Here is a 16,031-nt window from a genome sequence, read left to right on the forward strand (position 1 = left end):
AGATGAGATAATGCTGAGAAGTTGAGATGGTGCTTATGATTTAGTTATAATCTTTCAAATTCTAGATGGGATGATACTTAGAATTCAATAAAGTAGAAAGATCTTTTAAGATCTTCATGTTAGCACTTAGATGATATCACTATGCTCCTAATTTAATTATTGTCTTTCAAGTTTGAAACAAAATGACGCTCAAAATTTCGATGTGTTTGTTACACGCTAACTTATCTACAACGATTACATCAATCTTCAAGGGATAAAATTCTAGATTTTGTATAAAATCTAGTGGTCCAGATATTAAATCAAGGGAATCAATCCCCTCGTCTATGAAACATGACATATGTATTAAATATTGATTCGATAAATTATAGACCCCACTGGTTTTGACTCTCTTCTCCTGCTTCTTATTTTTTCTCTTTTTCATTGATTTTAAAATAGACCTCACGATTTGTGGTCAATTCCTAAACCAGTAAAATCACAATAAAGATGTAACCAATTAAAGAATTATGAATTTATGATTATATAATTATTATTAGTTAATTAGTTGACATTTTCCTGCCAAAATCAATACTACTATGTTGGATTACTCCAATAATAGCATACAACAAATTTAGCACCAATTACAATCACGATTATATATTTAGAATGGATGCTATCAAATTCAAGCTCTATGCCTTTCAAAAAATACTCCTATAAAACAAAATTAGATTAAAAAAAAAGTTAGAAGGCCAATTTCTCTCAATTACTTTACGATAAAAAGTTAAAATGGTAAAAATTATTTTACTATTTCTCCACTTTAACTATTTATTATCATTTTTATAAAATGGATGCAGAAGAGTCAAAGTGACTCCTAATGTGGGACAGGGGAGTAATATACTAAAACAATTTAATTTATACTATATAAATTTAGTGGAAAATTATTGAGTCCTTATTAAGTAGGTGGATCATCTCTCAATGTCTATAAGTAGCATGAAGCAACACATCATCATAGGCAACACCTTCAACATGGACAACCACAAAATTGCTCAAATCATAATATTTCTCAATTTAGGAACTCTTCTTGTTACTATAGCATGTCCATATTGTGAGATCCCTACTCCACCAAAGGTAAAACCACCACACCCCCCTAAGCCTCCGGCACCGACGCCAACGCCAACACCCCACGTCCCCAAACCACCGACACACCCGCCACATGTAAAACCTCCGTACCACCCCAAGCCAACACCCACCGTCCCGCCAAAGGTGAAACCGCCTCCGGTGGTCAAGCCACCACCCCATGTACCCAAACCTCCCGTAGTCGAGCCACCAGTCGTACCAAAACCACCCGTTGTCACTCCCACACCGCCTGTCGCGCCCAAACCTCCAGTCGTACCAAAACCACCTGTTGTCACTCCCACACCACCTGTCGTGCCCAAACCTCCAGTCGAACCAAAACCACCCGTTGTCACTCCCACACCGCCTGTCGCGCCCAAACCTCCAGTCGTACCAAAACCACCTGTTGTCACTCCCACACCGCCTGTCGTGCCCAAACCTCCAGTCGAACCAAAACCACCCGTTGTCACTCCGCCTGTCGCGCCCAAACCTCCAGTCGTACCAAAACCACCTGTTGTCACTCCCACACCGCCTGTTGTGCCCAAACCTCCAGTCGAACCAAAACCACCCGTTGTCACTCCCACACCGCCTGTCGCGCCCAAACCTCCAGTCGTACCAAAACCACCTGTTGTCACTCCCACACCGCCTGTTGTGCCCAAACCTCCAGTCGAACCAAAACCACCCGTTGTCACTCCTCCGGTCACTCCCACGCCTCCCGTTGTCAAACCCCCACCACCATCAGAAATGCCGTGTCCACCACCACCACCAACGATACCGCCACCACCACCAAAGGCAACCGACACGTGCCCAATCGACACCTTGAAACTAGGTGCGTGTGTCGACCTATTGGGTGGCCTGGTGCACATAGGGGTCGGGCCAAGCGCCAAGGAAAAGTGCTGCCCGGTGCTCGAGGGGCTAGTGGGGCTGGACGCTGCCCTCTGCCTATGCACCACCATCAAAGCCAAGCTTCTCAATGTCAACATTATCCTCCCCATTGCCCTAGAAGTTCTTGTTGGATGTGGCAAAAATCCACCTCCTGGATTCCAATGCCATGCTTAGTTATTAAGTTGTTACAAGTTCTTTTCTGTTACAAAATTTCCTAATACTTTGTTTCAAATGTTATTGTTGTGTCTTGATACCATTACATGGGATCTTATTCAGTTTTGAAATCAATATTGAATAAGAGACTACCTAGATTGTAGACACACAAGTGTATGCCTATGTATTTTTTCAATTTCAGAATGTATGCTAGTGTATACAGAAATTTCAATTTCAGTTTCGACAACTCGAATACTTGCAAGCTAGCACAAATTACTTGCCAATGTGTGACATGCACAAGTGGTGAATAGTATTAAAATTTAGTGGGTTTAATTTCCAGTTTTTTAATATGTGGATCAATCGAAGAGCCATTCAATTTTAAAAATAATAAAAGGTCGATATACTAGATCAATTTTAAATAATTAGAATAAAAACTTTGTAATGATGTACATTAGCTCACTTAATGTTTTATTCGAATGACATCTATATTATACATATATAAAAGGCAATTTTGGTCAACATTTTGAATATTTGTAAATTTTGGGCAAAACGTTGAATATTTATTAGTTATGGATGTTTTGAATATTTGTGGACGTGGCTGTTCCAATTTTCATTATCGAGTAAATTAACGGTTATACTCCAGTAATGACGTTTAATTTAGAAAGTTATATTGAATAACTGAAATTATTTTGCAACTACGCAGCCGTTTTTAATCATACAACAAATAGGAATATGAAACGTATGTGTATTTGAATCGGAGAGACATTAAATACATTTATATCACCATTCAATTTTATACAGTACTATATAAATGGGCATGTATATACACATTCTCGCCCTATATATAATCCAATCCAAAATTGAACCTTCAATTCCCTCGGCAGCCTATTCATTCTCAGACCAAAATTCCCGAAGATCCGACAGCGAAAATTCCATAGAGCATTGCTTGAAGACAATGAATATGGACGCTACACCGGAGAAGATGGAGGACTTACCGGAAATTTCAAAAGATGAAGCATGAAGAAGAGGATGGCATAGTCCTAACCAACTACGGCGCATTAGGGTTTTTAATATTAGTAGTAATACGTTGTTTATTTAATACAGTACTTAAAATTGAGCCACCTTAATAATTAGAGTGCAAGTTTTTAGTTATTTTTCATTTTATTTTATTTTATTTTATGAAATCAATAGTTAGCAAAAACATAACAAGATTTTAATTGATGATTTGTTGATTGATTGATCATTAATTAATATCAATTCAATTCTTAATTTATGGGATTGGTGAGATTATTGACAATTTAGAATCAAGTTTTGAAATTCAGAGATTAGGCTGAATGGCTGATTAATTAGTAAATTTTTGATTGATTGGTGATGAGAGATTAATGGGGATATCGAATTGTCAATTCATTCTTAAAATATAGGATTAATGGCAAAAGGTATTTAATGCTATCTTCTTAATAAAAAAAGCTTAATCGCAATTGTCTTTGCTAACTGAATAGTGCCTTGATTTTTCGCAGCATACAAAACAAAATTTAAATCAAGCCATTTTACAAATAGTTAATTATATAAATAAATGACTAATTAATTTTGCTATTTATAAGCCTATAATTCATCCTTAATTATGAATTGAGTTTTTATATATATAGAAGATTAGTTTGGGAAGAAATAGGATGAATTCCATGAATTACATCATAACAATTTTAAAATTATGCCATAATTTAAGTTTCGCTTTTAATGCATAAAGTTAAAAGTATTGTTTCACTTTTTCTCATCTTAATTATGAATTGAATGTATGTATAAAATTCTAATAAATGTTGGGGTACATCAATATGTATAAAGTATACCAATTTACAAAAAGTTAATTATAAATGACTCACAATTTTTCTATTTATAAACCTATAACCCATCTTAATTATGAATCGGGTGTTTATATGCATATAGAATGAATTTTGGAAGAAATTACATGAATTTCATTATAATAATTTTAAAATTATGCCATAACTTTTGTTTCGATTTTTTATGCATAAAGTTAAAAGTTTCTTTTCGGTTTTTCTCATCTTAATTATGAATTAAATGTACATAACAAATTCTAATAAAAGTTAGGTATAACAATATGCATAAATTACAAATTGCTATTGTTTCACTTATGATTGAAACTCAGGTCATTTTAAAATTATGCTAATTGTGAGGTTATTTGTTGAAATAAATTAAATTCTCATCTTAATTAGGAGTACGAGTTAAATGCATATTTATTAATATTATCATTATATAATCAAATTATTTTATCTCAAATTTTGTATACAAATTATACTAAATTCATAATTTTGTACATCACGCCTATGTTTTGGTAAAATTAACGACTTTTATCAAATGTAATATTGTTTGTATACATTTATTAAATACGATGATATTGTTTCTTATTCCAAATAAAACCGATGATATTGTTTCTTATTCCAAATAAATATTCCATACTTTGATAAATAAATAAAATGGACCGTGCAGAACAGGTGTGATACTAGTAAGAATAAAATCAAAACAAATGGTGAAATGTAAAATTCTACGTTAGCGCAAAAATTCGACATCAGAAAAGAGAATAATATAAACGAAAACAAAAACAAATCCCTAAATCCCCAAATCGTCCACGGCGGCTGTTGCGTCTTCATCCTCCGCCACGACCACCGGAATAGGGCGGCTCGTGATAAGGGAAAGACCCTTATCAAGTGAAAAAGATAAAGAAAGCCGCAGAGAAACCGTGCTCTGTCGACAATCGGAAATTATAAACGGAAAAACTAAATAAATATAAAAGACAATAATTATGATTTCATTGATTGAATAATGAGAATAACAATAGTCCTATTTATAATACTCCTATGGATAACCTAACTTGGTGAATAAGATAACAATTATATGGAAAAGATATGATAATATAATAATAAAGATATGGGAGATATTTCCAAAGATATACTCGTATCAACTCCCCCGCGGTTAAAATCTACCTTGTCCTCAAGGTGGTACCCACAACACAATGAAAAGCATCGCGAACATACGCTTTGGCGGGCTATTCCCTCCTGGATCAAATGCACACCAAACAGTTGAGCATCTCAGTCGTCGTGGACAATAAATCATAAGTGCATTGACATCAGAAATGTAGGTTGTCGCCCAGTAATCCAGTCCAGTTGGCATGCACTCTAGCGCTACTGTCAAAATTCCAACCTTCTCTTCATCATCTAAAAATACCCCTTCCGCTCCAACGTGAACTCGGTCAAGTAGTTGATCAATTGCAATTATTGGGCAAGGTTTTTTTGATGCATCAGTAACATCAGCAATTAGTTATAGGGAATCATAACTGAATTTAGGGTTGCTAGGTGCTGAGTAGAGGCTCGGTGGATGCCCGTCGGAGGCAGCAACGGGCTGCTGGTTGAGGAAGGGTGGAGCTGTCAGTAGAGCGGGGTTCAGCGGCCACGGCCTTGACTCTGCGAGCGGCATCTCACATGCCTCGTCTTGAGATCCTTCACTCTGTTCAATTTCATCACTCACATCTACCCCGACAGCAGTGTTGATGCCAACATCGGTGATGATGTTGGGAACATCGTGAATGTCTTTGGGAACATCCACACTCAATACCATCGTGAAAGTGTTATCAATGTTATCCTCAGTTATATTCTCATCATCAGTGTTCTCCTCAAACCGAGCGGTCAAACGGGCGAGCAAGGCGGCTTGGTCCAATCTATACACACGTAATTTCTCGTTGTAATTGTTTACGGCGGCCAGTTGGGCATGGGAGAACGATCGAGCCATAAGGTCAGGATTATTGGGGTCAGAACCCTGGTATGTCGCTTCACCATAGGCGAGGTATGGGCCGTGAGGCGGGGATTGATCATAGGTCGAAGAACTCTGTTGCATGCGCACCCATGGGTCCCAACAAGTGGGCTGTCGGGCCTGGTAAGGATGATATTGTGGGTGGAAGTGCCTATCCTGTGGATAGGATTGTTGCAGATCTAATGATCCAATCGGATGGTGTGGCGGCTGATATATGGGTTGCGATGGGTGGTGGGCGAATTGCGGCTGACGGTAGTCGAATTGGTGATGGTAATAGGCAGCATAGGTGGATGACATGATGGAGGTAATTCGGAGGATGAGAACCGAATGAAAGCACCAATTGATAAGGGAAAGACCCTTATCAAGTGAAAAAGATAAAGAAAGTCGCAGAGAAACCGTGCTCTGTCGACAATCGGAAATTATAAACGGAAAAACTAAATAAATATAAAAGACAATAATTATGATTTCATTGATTGAATAATGAGAATAACAATAGTCCTATTTATAATACTCCTATGGATAATCTAACTTGGTGAATAAGATAACAATTATATGGAAAAGATATGATAATATAATAATAAAGATATGGGAGATATTTCCAAAGATATACTAGTATCAGCTCGCCGCCGATCCTTCATTTTGATTCGTGTTTCTGTGCCCGTGGTACTAATTTTACATTTCCAGCTCTCGCTCTTTTATGCTGATGTTTGCTCTCTGATTTCGATTTTGCGTCAATTTTGAGCTGAATTAAATTCTTATATGGCCATCTGATTTGATTCTGGAATTTTCCATCTATTCTGTAGTGTAATGTCAATTTTTGTTTTTCCGATTAGCCAGAAAAAAGAGAAATTATGTTGATATCGAATTTTGAGCTGAATTGAATCAATCACTGATTTTATTTCCTGAAATTTCCGTTGCGTTGAATCAATCACTGATGTGAATGAATCAGTTCAGTCTTTTCGATTACGATGTCGAATTATTGATGAAAAAGGAAAGAATTACTAGTATGTAGTATTTCTCTAACGTGATTTTGATTTGGAATTCTTTATCTCTGTTAATTTTAAACAATGAAACATATCTTCTGTAATACTCCTCATTCAGATTTCCATCTCTACAGTTGAACTCTATTTAATCAAAACTCTAAAAAAGGGCATTTCTTTGTAGAAGAAAATCTAGAGATATGGAATGAGTGAATGCAGCTTCCTTGAGTAAGACAATGGCCGGAGCTCTATCGTCGTCGTGCATCTTCTGCCAAATCACCCGTGCCTCGACCCCAGCCCCCATCCTCCACCAGGACGACAAGGTGGTTGCGTTTCAGGACATCAGTCCATCCGCGTTAAAGCATTATCTTGTCATCCCAGTCGAGCACATACCGACTGTCAAGCAACTCCGGAGGAGGGCCGAGGACTTTGCTCTGGTCAGCAACATGCTGGATGTTGGCAGGGCTCTGTTGGAGAGAGACGCGCCTCATGCTGAGCAGTATAGGTTCGGATTCCACCAACCCCCTTTCAATAGTGTCAACCACCTCCATCTGCATTGCTTTGCACTTCCATATACGCCCCGATGGAGAGCTATGAAGTACTTGTCCCTAGGGCCGTTTGTTGGATTCATCGAAGCAGAGAAGCTGTTGGAGAGGATAAAGCCGGTGTCTTCTCTCTGAGGCGCCCGGTTACGGCTTCTGTGGATGCTATACTCAGTGAACTGATTCATGTACTGTGTTTTTCTATTCATAGTATACTGGAATTGCTCTATAATATGCTGGTTTTCTTGAATTGAATTGTTGTAGTCTTGATTTTAGCATATGTACACAGATTACAACTATTTTTGTCAATTAGGACAAATATTTGACATTTTATTATGCAAAAAGAAATGATATCTCATTGATATTCTTGGAAGTTAAACAACACAACTCACTAAAATCTTGCCCTCCACTACTATTTGTTCATCTCACGTTTAATTTGATGGTTAAATATGATCAAATGATTCTTTCAAGCTCTCTCCTCGATTATGAATGATACTGATATAAAGATTAAACCAAAAGTTACGTTTATGAACGATGGTCAAATAAAGTACATGTCATACTAACATGGTAAAATTTTTCTATTCATATAATTTTCATACATAAGAAGTAATCTTCTAATTATATCATGAATGAGCACATGAATGTATCTTGGAATATACAAATGATGTAAAATACAAGATTTTACAACTTTCCGTGTTACTATATGCGATTATAGGAGATACGCTGGATATCAGAATATGATTCCTCAACGTGTATATATATCTTCCCTAATTTAAAAATAAAGTTTAATATATTATATATGAAGAAATACTAAGTTTTGTGAATTCCTGAGCTAGAAAAATACACGTGCATTTCAATTAAAAATGCGAATAATATTTTAATACCGGAATGATGTGTAAGAGAATACATCTCTTCTTGTAAAAGCAGTTACTATATTAGTTGTTTACATTTTTTAAGAAAAAGAATGAGTTGTCGTATCAAAAAGACAGCACATGATTTATAAATTATTTATGACAAATTGCTTACATAATCTCCTATATAATCTTTGGGTACTTTAGATCTTAAATTTAAAATTCACGCCTATTTATTTTTTCTGTTGATATTCAAACATTCAAGCAGAGTGAGAGGTATAGATCTATATTGATTTACATTTTTTTAATGTGTAATTAAGCTTTTCAATAACTTATCATTATAATGGGTTTTGTGCACTAGCTAGGAAAAGTATAATTTTTTGTGTAATTGCATCTGAGATTTTATTGCATGTATTTTCGCATTTACCATATGTGATAATGTCACAAATACAATCTTGATTGATGATTACGTTAGAATTCATATGGAAAGTGATGATTTTATACATGTAACGTATGAATAAATGTATTAACATTAAAAATAATTATGCTCCAACCATGCTTCTCTATATATATTTGACTTTTTATGCAGAAGACATCAGAATCTACAAATCCTCCAGAAAATGGCTAATCTTGTTAGAGCTCTCTGGTTGATTCTTGTTGCATGCTTCATGATTTCAATTGGTATAATTTCTATACTATTGTTTATTTATCATATATTTCTTATTACATGTAGTTTAGTATGACATTTGAAATTTTGGAAAATAATATTTTTGCAGTTATGCAAACCCCAAACATTGTTGAAGGTAGAGAGGTGCTGCAAGTGAGGAAATTACAAGATTGCCCCTCTCGTTGCACGAGCGATGCGGAGTGCGTTAGTTTGAAATGTGGAGTGAGATGTTTGAGAGTTTCAGCTCTTAAGAGAATTTGCTCTGAGATTTAGGTTGAACTTTATTTTATCCTGCAATTAGAGAATAATATTAGAGAATAATATTACTACTATTGTTCTTATAGTAGTTGTAAAGTTATCATTGTTATGGATACTTGAATGAAGCTAATTTGGTAATGAGAAATCATTCATATGAATTCTCTATTTTATCTTAAAAAGTGAATTCTCTATTTTATCTGATTGGTGATTCTATTTATCCTGATAAAGGATTAATGCAACATTTCGAAAATAAAGAATGATTAAAATGAATTCGGATAAAATAGAGAATCCATTTTGCCTCAGATTGCAGGATAAATATTTTGCCTCAAATTAAATAATTTCATTAAGAATTTAAAGAAATTATCATTTTGAAAAATAAAGAATAAAAATTCAAAATTCTTAAAATGAAAACAGCAAACTCAATTAGTATTTAGTAGTATGTCAAATTTTAATTTTTTTAAATTCTTAATTTTTCGAACGTTACATGGAACCTCTGTAGATATTCCCATTACTATCCCTTTTCACCATTTATAATTATTTCGATATTTGATCAAATGAATCACCATGAAATTATTGCTATACTTATTTGATAAAATAAATCTACATGAAATTATTGCTATACTTATATAATTACTAAATTAAACTATCAATTTTTGCTATATATTTTGCACTAATTTTGCAGAAGCTTTCAAAATCCACCAAAACTCAACTATGGCCAATATTAAAATCCTCCAGTTTATTTTATTTGCAGTTTTCGTGGTTTCAGCAGGCATTTCCATTCAATAAAAAATTCCATTATATGGCATCCAGTTATGTTAATTTATTTTTAATGATTTATATTGAAGGAGGTATAGAAGTATATATTTTAAGTAAAATATGTTATTTATTGTTTTAAAATATTAATTTATTTTTCATATAATGTTTTGCAGTGATACCATCCTCTAATTTTAATATGGTTGAAGCTAGAGATTTTCAGCGAGGTGTGAATTTAAAAGGATGCCCTTCCAACTGCACCACTAATAATGAGTGTTTACAAGCAAACTGTGGAGTTAGATGTGCCAAAATATTTCCTTCTTAAAATAGGAGCTTTTTTATAGATACATGATTATATGATAATCTTGAAGACTATAAAATATTGTCCTTTTTATAACTCTATATTTTTAAATGTGACGAAAGTTTAATTTGCCAAAAGTCATATATTTGAGGTTCTTATCAAATTGTTTTCTCGTTGTGTGAATGGGAACAATTGAAATGTTGTGAATTTGTATTACTTGTCATTCTGTTAAAAATATGAGGTAATGTTCAAAATTGATCATGAATAATAATATTACTATAATAATAACTAAAATGATCATTGTGTACAAGAAACTAGCTCAATATTAAAAACATAGAGCGAGGTGTAAATGTGGATATAAACAAAAGTCTTGAAAAAAATAAATTACATTCAGTTATTTTTGAAATGCCGAAAAATATTGATAATTGTAATTCACGTTTTTTTAATATGAATAAGCTTTGCATGCTTATTAACGATTGCAAGCCTATTTATACAAATAAAATCTAATGATCCCATGTGATTCGACTCTCTTGATACGACTCGGGAAAGAAGAAAAAAAAATCCTAGATGGAGCTTATGATATGCTCGACACGATTGTAATTACAAAAGAATAATATATTAAACTAATAAAGCTTATAATATGCTTGGCACGATTTTCTTGATACGACTCTAATTTCGACATACAGCCGCCGACGGTAATCTGCACTTCATGCTCGCCAGTGATATTTTTACCACGACGGCGTATTTCCTGACCCCTTTATTCCTCTCCAAGAACCCTCCCGCAATTTTTTTTTATTCCGGCGCCGATAAGAAAAAAAAAAGACAAAACAGGAAAGTGATATTGCAATATAACATCATCTCTAAATGCACGATAATAAAAAGTATGAAAAAACACTTCAAATTTGACAATAATAAGATCACACAATATTGTATTATCGCAAAGTAAATTACATGACCAACATATTGATGAAATGTGGGACATCAAAGCAAGGTACAAAGACTATTCATAAGCAATAGTTATCGTCAATTCTTCTTGTACCATCTCTGTCCACCTCTATTCACAAACAAAAGAAATTATATATTCCATTATCAAATCATAGTAGCAGTACTATTTAACCATGGTTTCTGCATGGCTATAAACATAACCCAGACGAACCAAATCAGCTGGCGTACTATTTTGAGCCATTGAAGTAAAATCATTGAAGCAATCGGGGATTTTTCCAGACAGGTTGTTTCTAGACAAGTCTATAATTCTAATATACGTATAATTGCATATCTCGTCAGGAATACTGCCGTGCAATTAGTTTGCACCAAGGTTTAGAAATGTCATTTGATTCATTTCACCAAACCAAGTAGGGATGTCTCCTGTTAACTCATTCTCTGCAACATCCACTAAATTCATGTTTCGGCAACGTCTCAAAGTGGAAGGAAACACTCCCGATAAACTATTACCACGCAACTGCAGTGCAGTGAGGTCATGCAAAGATCCCAAAGAACTAGGAATTTCACCCCATAACCTGTTGTTAGCTAAACTGAGAGAGAACAAGTATGGCAATTTCTCCCAACAGTTGGGAATCTCTCCAGCCAACTGATTATTGGCGAGGTCAAGTATCCAAAACCGACCATAAGATACAGCATAAAATAATGGAATGGGACCTGAGATCCTATCGTTACCATGATCTATGCTGTTGATGAAAGTCAGAAAGTGGATGAGAGATTCGGGATAATACCGGTAATTTGATTATCAGAAAGGCATAAGTAGGTTAATGAAGGGGATACACTCCACAGCCATACTGGGATTTCATCTGTTATATTAGCTCTAGAAAGATCAAGGACATTGAAACTTCTCTGAGTTTGAATCCATTTTGGGAAAGATGGGCCCACATTGCATTTTGCTAAAAGCTGGACTCCAATCAGCCAAAATGCAATATCAATGAATTGAATGATAAATCTAGTTCCTTTAACTTGTTGAGCTTGATGAGATGGGATTCAGAGACTACACCTTCCAACAAATTTTTAGAAAGATCTAGAACACGAAGCTCAGAGAGTTGGCGGATACTTAGAGGAATAATAAAGCCAGTCAAGTTGTTTCCCCCAAAGTATACTTCTGTCAGTGCAGAAAATGCTCTCAGGTCTGGCAGTGTTCCATTTAGTTTATTATGAGCCAAGTCTAGAATTTGGAGTGATTCCAATATTCCTTTCCCGGTCCCGGATATATTTCCAAACAACTCATCAATGTTTCCCCTTAAGTCATTTTCGTAAAGGACTAAGGTGCGTAAACGACTCACTCCAAATTCAGCTAATAGGATTCATTCAATCTCTAATGAAGAAATAGATGAATAAAATATGCATTAAATTTAATATTTTAGGTTAAAACACTATGTGGCATTTCATCGAACAGTTGGAGTACTTCTCCGTATACCTCTTAGTTGGCTGCATTGCGTAAGAATTTCACGTCCCTGCTGAAGCTCCATTGGTCTTATACTCGTATCAACCAATCATAACATGACTCAAATTTTGCTAAGCCTAAGAGCCCCAAATCGTTGGCCTCAATTTGACTATATGTGTGTAGATGGAAGTTGGGATGTAGTGTAGATGCGTGGTAGGATCTCAATCAGAAGTTATTTAATGCGGAATGATTCGTGCGAAAGAGTGGATGGTAAGTTGGGCTATGGTACACATGCTAGGGTATTGATCGGAAATGATCGAAGACGGAAAAGATCTGTACAAAAGACAAAGGACCGAAATAAATAGGCCAATTAGGATAACTCATTTATAAAGATAAGCTTGTCATAAGAGCGATTTCAATTGATCTATAAAACCTCACACTAGTAGCCTTACACAATCGATATGAGACATTACAACACAATACGTAACAATCAACCCCTTTAAGAACCAACGTCATTGTTGCTCACAACAAACTTCTTTTCGAAACCATGACTCTGAGTTACTCCCATACACTCTTGTTGGCTATAGTTGCCTCCTTTAGCAGGCCACACCACGCTGGATGTTGGCTCATCATGACTAGCTCCTTTCGAGGCAGTAATTTTATGGGCGACCATTCTTAGTCACGGTCCAATACAAAACTAAAACTTTAAATGGATTTCAAATTCAACTCACTTTCTCTTTTATTTTAAAAAAAATCTTTAAATGGTGAACCGACAAAGTAATAAACTAATTCATTAATACCAAAATTAAAAGTAAATGCGGACCGGCACAAGTAGGTTTCACAATCAATACAATCAAAGTCTAAAAAAACATTAATACCTAAATTAAAATCGATCTAAACTCTCAACCACTCGAATTATCAATAATGTCACGAACCAACTTAGCCAAAAAAATTCTAGAAGAACCACCATCCGCGACGGCACCGGAGCTCTTCTCTCTCATCTCCTCCGCCCTCTCCCTCACTCCCTTCTCCCCCTCCATCAGCCGCCCTATCGCCGCCGCTATCTCATCCGCTCCCACCACAACCCCACTCCCCCCCCTATAATCCACCCTAACCTCCACCGCAACTCCCACCTCCTCCACCACCTGAAACGCATTAATCTGCTGCTCCGCGTAGAGCGGCCACGCCGCCATCGGAACCCCGCACCACATGCTCTCCAGAATCGAGTTCCATCCACAGTGTGACACGAATCCCCTCACCGCAGGATGCGCCAGCACCGCCGCCTGCGGGGCCCACCCGACCATCACTCTCCCCACCCCTTTAGTCCTTTCCAAAAATCCCTCCGGGAGAATTGATTCCACCGCCGCATTCGATGACTCGCTCTGATTCCCGCGCCGGAGAGACCACAGGAATCTCCTTCCGGTCGACTCCAGCGCCGCGGCCAGCTCTCTGATCTGTGCATCTGAGAATCTCCCCTCGCTGCCGAAGCAGAGGAACACTACTGATTTTCGCGGTTGATGATCAAGAAATTCAATCGCGTCGGAATATTTCGAGTCCGGCGAGGTTTGAAAGTTGACTATAGGTCCCACGGCGTAGACCGGTGGCAATTTATCCTCATTTGAAATTGAAAGAGATTGGAATAGGTTCGGCTCAAGTTCTTGGAATGTGTTGATGAAGATCCCTCTGACTTTCCGAATATGTCGGGCCGACGACATGACGGCGACGGAGCCGCCGTCTTTGTCGAGCATCGCCGACGGCAAAACCCTCGCCGGAACAGGGTTGACGAATCCCGGGACGGAGAACTTTTCGTCGGAGTCTCTAAATTCCGTTATATCGGCGCCGTGCTCGTCGGTCAACCGGCGCATGTACACCATGAGGGAGAGGAAGCCGGCGCCGGAGGCGAAGAATAAGTAGGCCGGAATCGAGAATTCGTCGGCGACGTCGGTCATGGTCAGGCAAAACATGTCGACTACGAGACCGGCGACTCGGGTTTCCGTAGCCATGATGCCGACAACGGCCTCTCTGACAAGAGGCTTTTGTCGGTCAACCCGTCCTACGGACTTGATCTCGGGCAGCTTTGACTTTGTTTGAAAGTCAGAGCTGACCTCAGCGAGTTCGGGGAGGTTGAGGAGGCGGAGGCGGGGGTGGACTTGCCTTGAGTTCGTGTATTCGCGAACGGCGGGGTCGTTGATGAGGAGGTACGTGATGGAAAGCCGCGTATCTTCGTTGACTATGAGTTTCCCGACCTCGATTGCGGAGACGATGTGGCCGATCCCTGGTCCGGGGACGAAGATTAGCTCAAGGGCTTCTTCCATTGATATCAAAATATTAAAAAAAAAGGGTTTTGAGGATTTTGGTAAGACACTAAATTGTGTTGTGACAATGAAAGTAGTACTCCAATGTCAATAGAGTTGAAGTAAAACAAATACATTATGAACTTTTAAATTAAAGTAAAAGAAGGAAAAGAGACTAAAAACGTAAGAGAAAGATAATTAGATGACCAAGATAAAGTTATTACTCTGTAAAAGATGAGAAAAATAAAGTTGAATAGAGATAAGAAGATGAAGATGTGGACGGAAATGTCAATTCCTACCATAAATACGTATGTCGGTATTTGATTCTGTAAATCAGTGAAATCAGTCATAAATACGTGAATGAATGAAGAGCAGGTAGTGATCTTCATATGATTTCTTAGTCTGGCTCTTTATTTCACGTTTGAAAATCCTTTCATTTCTTGTCCCACATTAGTATCCACTTGAGTAGAAGGGTTCAAGGGTGGAAGTCCGATGTACATCTATTTAGCTACAAAAGAGGTATATTTTTACACCCAAATATGATAGTATTCATTTTATTTTAATGAAATGATCCTTTCTTTGGACGACACTAAGTTTTATGCAGTGTTAAGTAAAGATAAAAATATTTTTGTTTTCAGTAACGAATTATCTTGACCGAGACAAATCAAAAACAGAAGGTGAATTATCTTCGTTAGGACAGAGATAATAATTTTATATTGGAGTTCACTTAAAAACTAACATAATTGGAAAATTAGTGGTAAAAAACTCTCTTGACCTTATTGAAATCACTGGTTCATTCTTTAATTTCATTTCTCAATTCCCCTTTTAAGACCATCCGCAGCGGTGAGCAGCATGCTCACCGCCGTCCTTGCCGCTGGCAAGGACGGAGCTCGTCCGTTGATGCGCCCTGCCGCTGGCAGGGTGGTGCTCTTAGCTAAGAGCACGTCCGTGCCAGCGGCAAGAGCACGAGGTGGCGACGTGGCAGCTTCTGATTGGCCCGTTGATTTATCATTTTTTATTATTATTTTTTTAATAAAATCGAAAAAATCT

General features: G+C 36.9%; 3 protein-coding genes across 3 annotated transcripts; 2 read left to right on the forward strand and 1 right to left on the reverse strand.

Annotated features, from left to right (window-relative positions):
- The first annotated feature begins 969 nt into the window (after positions 1–969).
- LOC121745211 (36.4 kDa proline-rich protein-like) lies at positions 970–2,374 on the forward strand. The gene has a single exon (XM_042139019.1). The coding sequence runs from the start codon at positions 1,003–1,005 to the stop codon at positions 2,146–2,148; it is 1,146 nt and encodes a 381-aa protein (XP_041994953.1). The 5' UTR covers positions 970–1,002; the 3' UTR covers positions 2,149–2,374.
- Positions 2,375–6,545: 4,171 nt separating this feature from the next.
- On the forward strand, positions 6,546–7,701 carry LOC121744153 (bifunctional adenosine 5'-phosphosulfate phosphorylase/adenylylsulfatase HINT4-like). Its single transcript, XM_042137599.1, has 2 exons — positions 6,546–6,609; positions 7,111–7,701. Exon 2 carries the CDS (start codon positions 7,163–7,165, stop codon positions 7,604–7,606), a length of 444 nt encoding a protein of 147 aa, XP_041993533.1. The 5' UTR covers positions 6,546–6,609; positions 7,111–7,162; the 3' UTR covers positions 7,607–7,701.
- A 3,498-nt stretch (positions 7,702–11,199) lies between these two features.
- On the reverse strand, positions 11,200–15,419 carry LOC121744320 (anthocyanidin 3-O-glucosyltransferase 2-like). Its single transcript, XM_042137823.1, has one exon. The coding sequence runs from the start codon at positions 15,000–15,002 to the stop codon at positions 13,590–13,592; it is 1,413 nt and encodes a 470-aa protein (XP_041993757.1). The 5' UTR covers positions 15,003–15,419; the 3' UTR covers positions 11,200–13,589.
- Positions 15,420–16,031: the final 612 nt, after the last annotated feature.

This window comes from Salvia splendens, chromosome 8, assembly GCF_004379255.2.
Source record: "Salvia splendens isolate huo1 chromosome 8, SspV2, whole genome shotgun sequence".
Taxonomy (NCBI): Eukaryota; Viridiplantae; Streptophyta; class Magnoliopsida; order Lamiales; family Lamiaceae; genus Salvia; species Salvia splendens.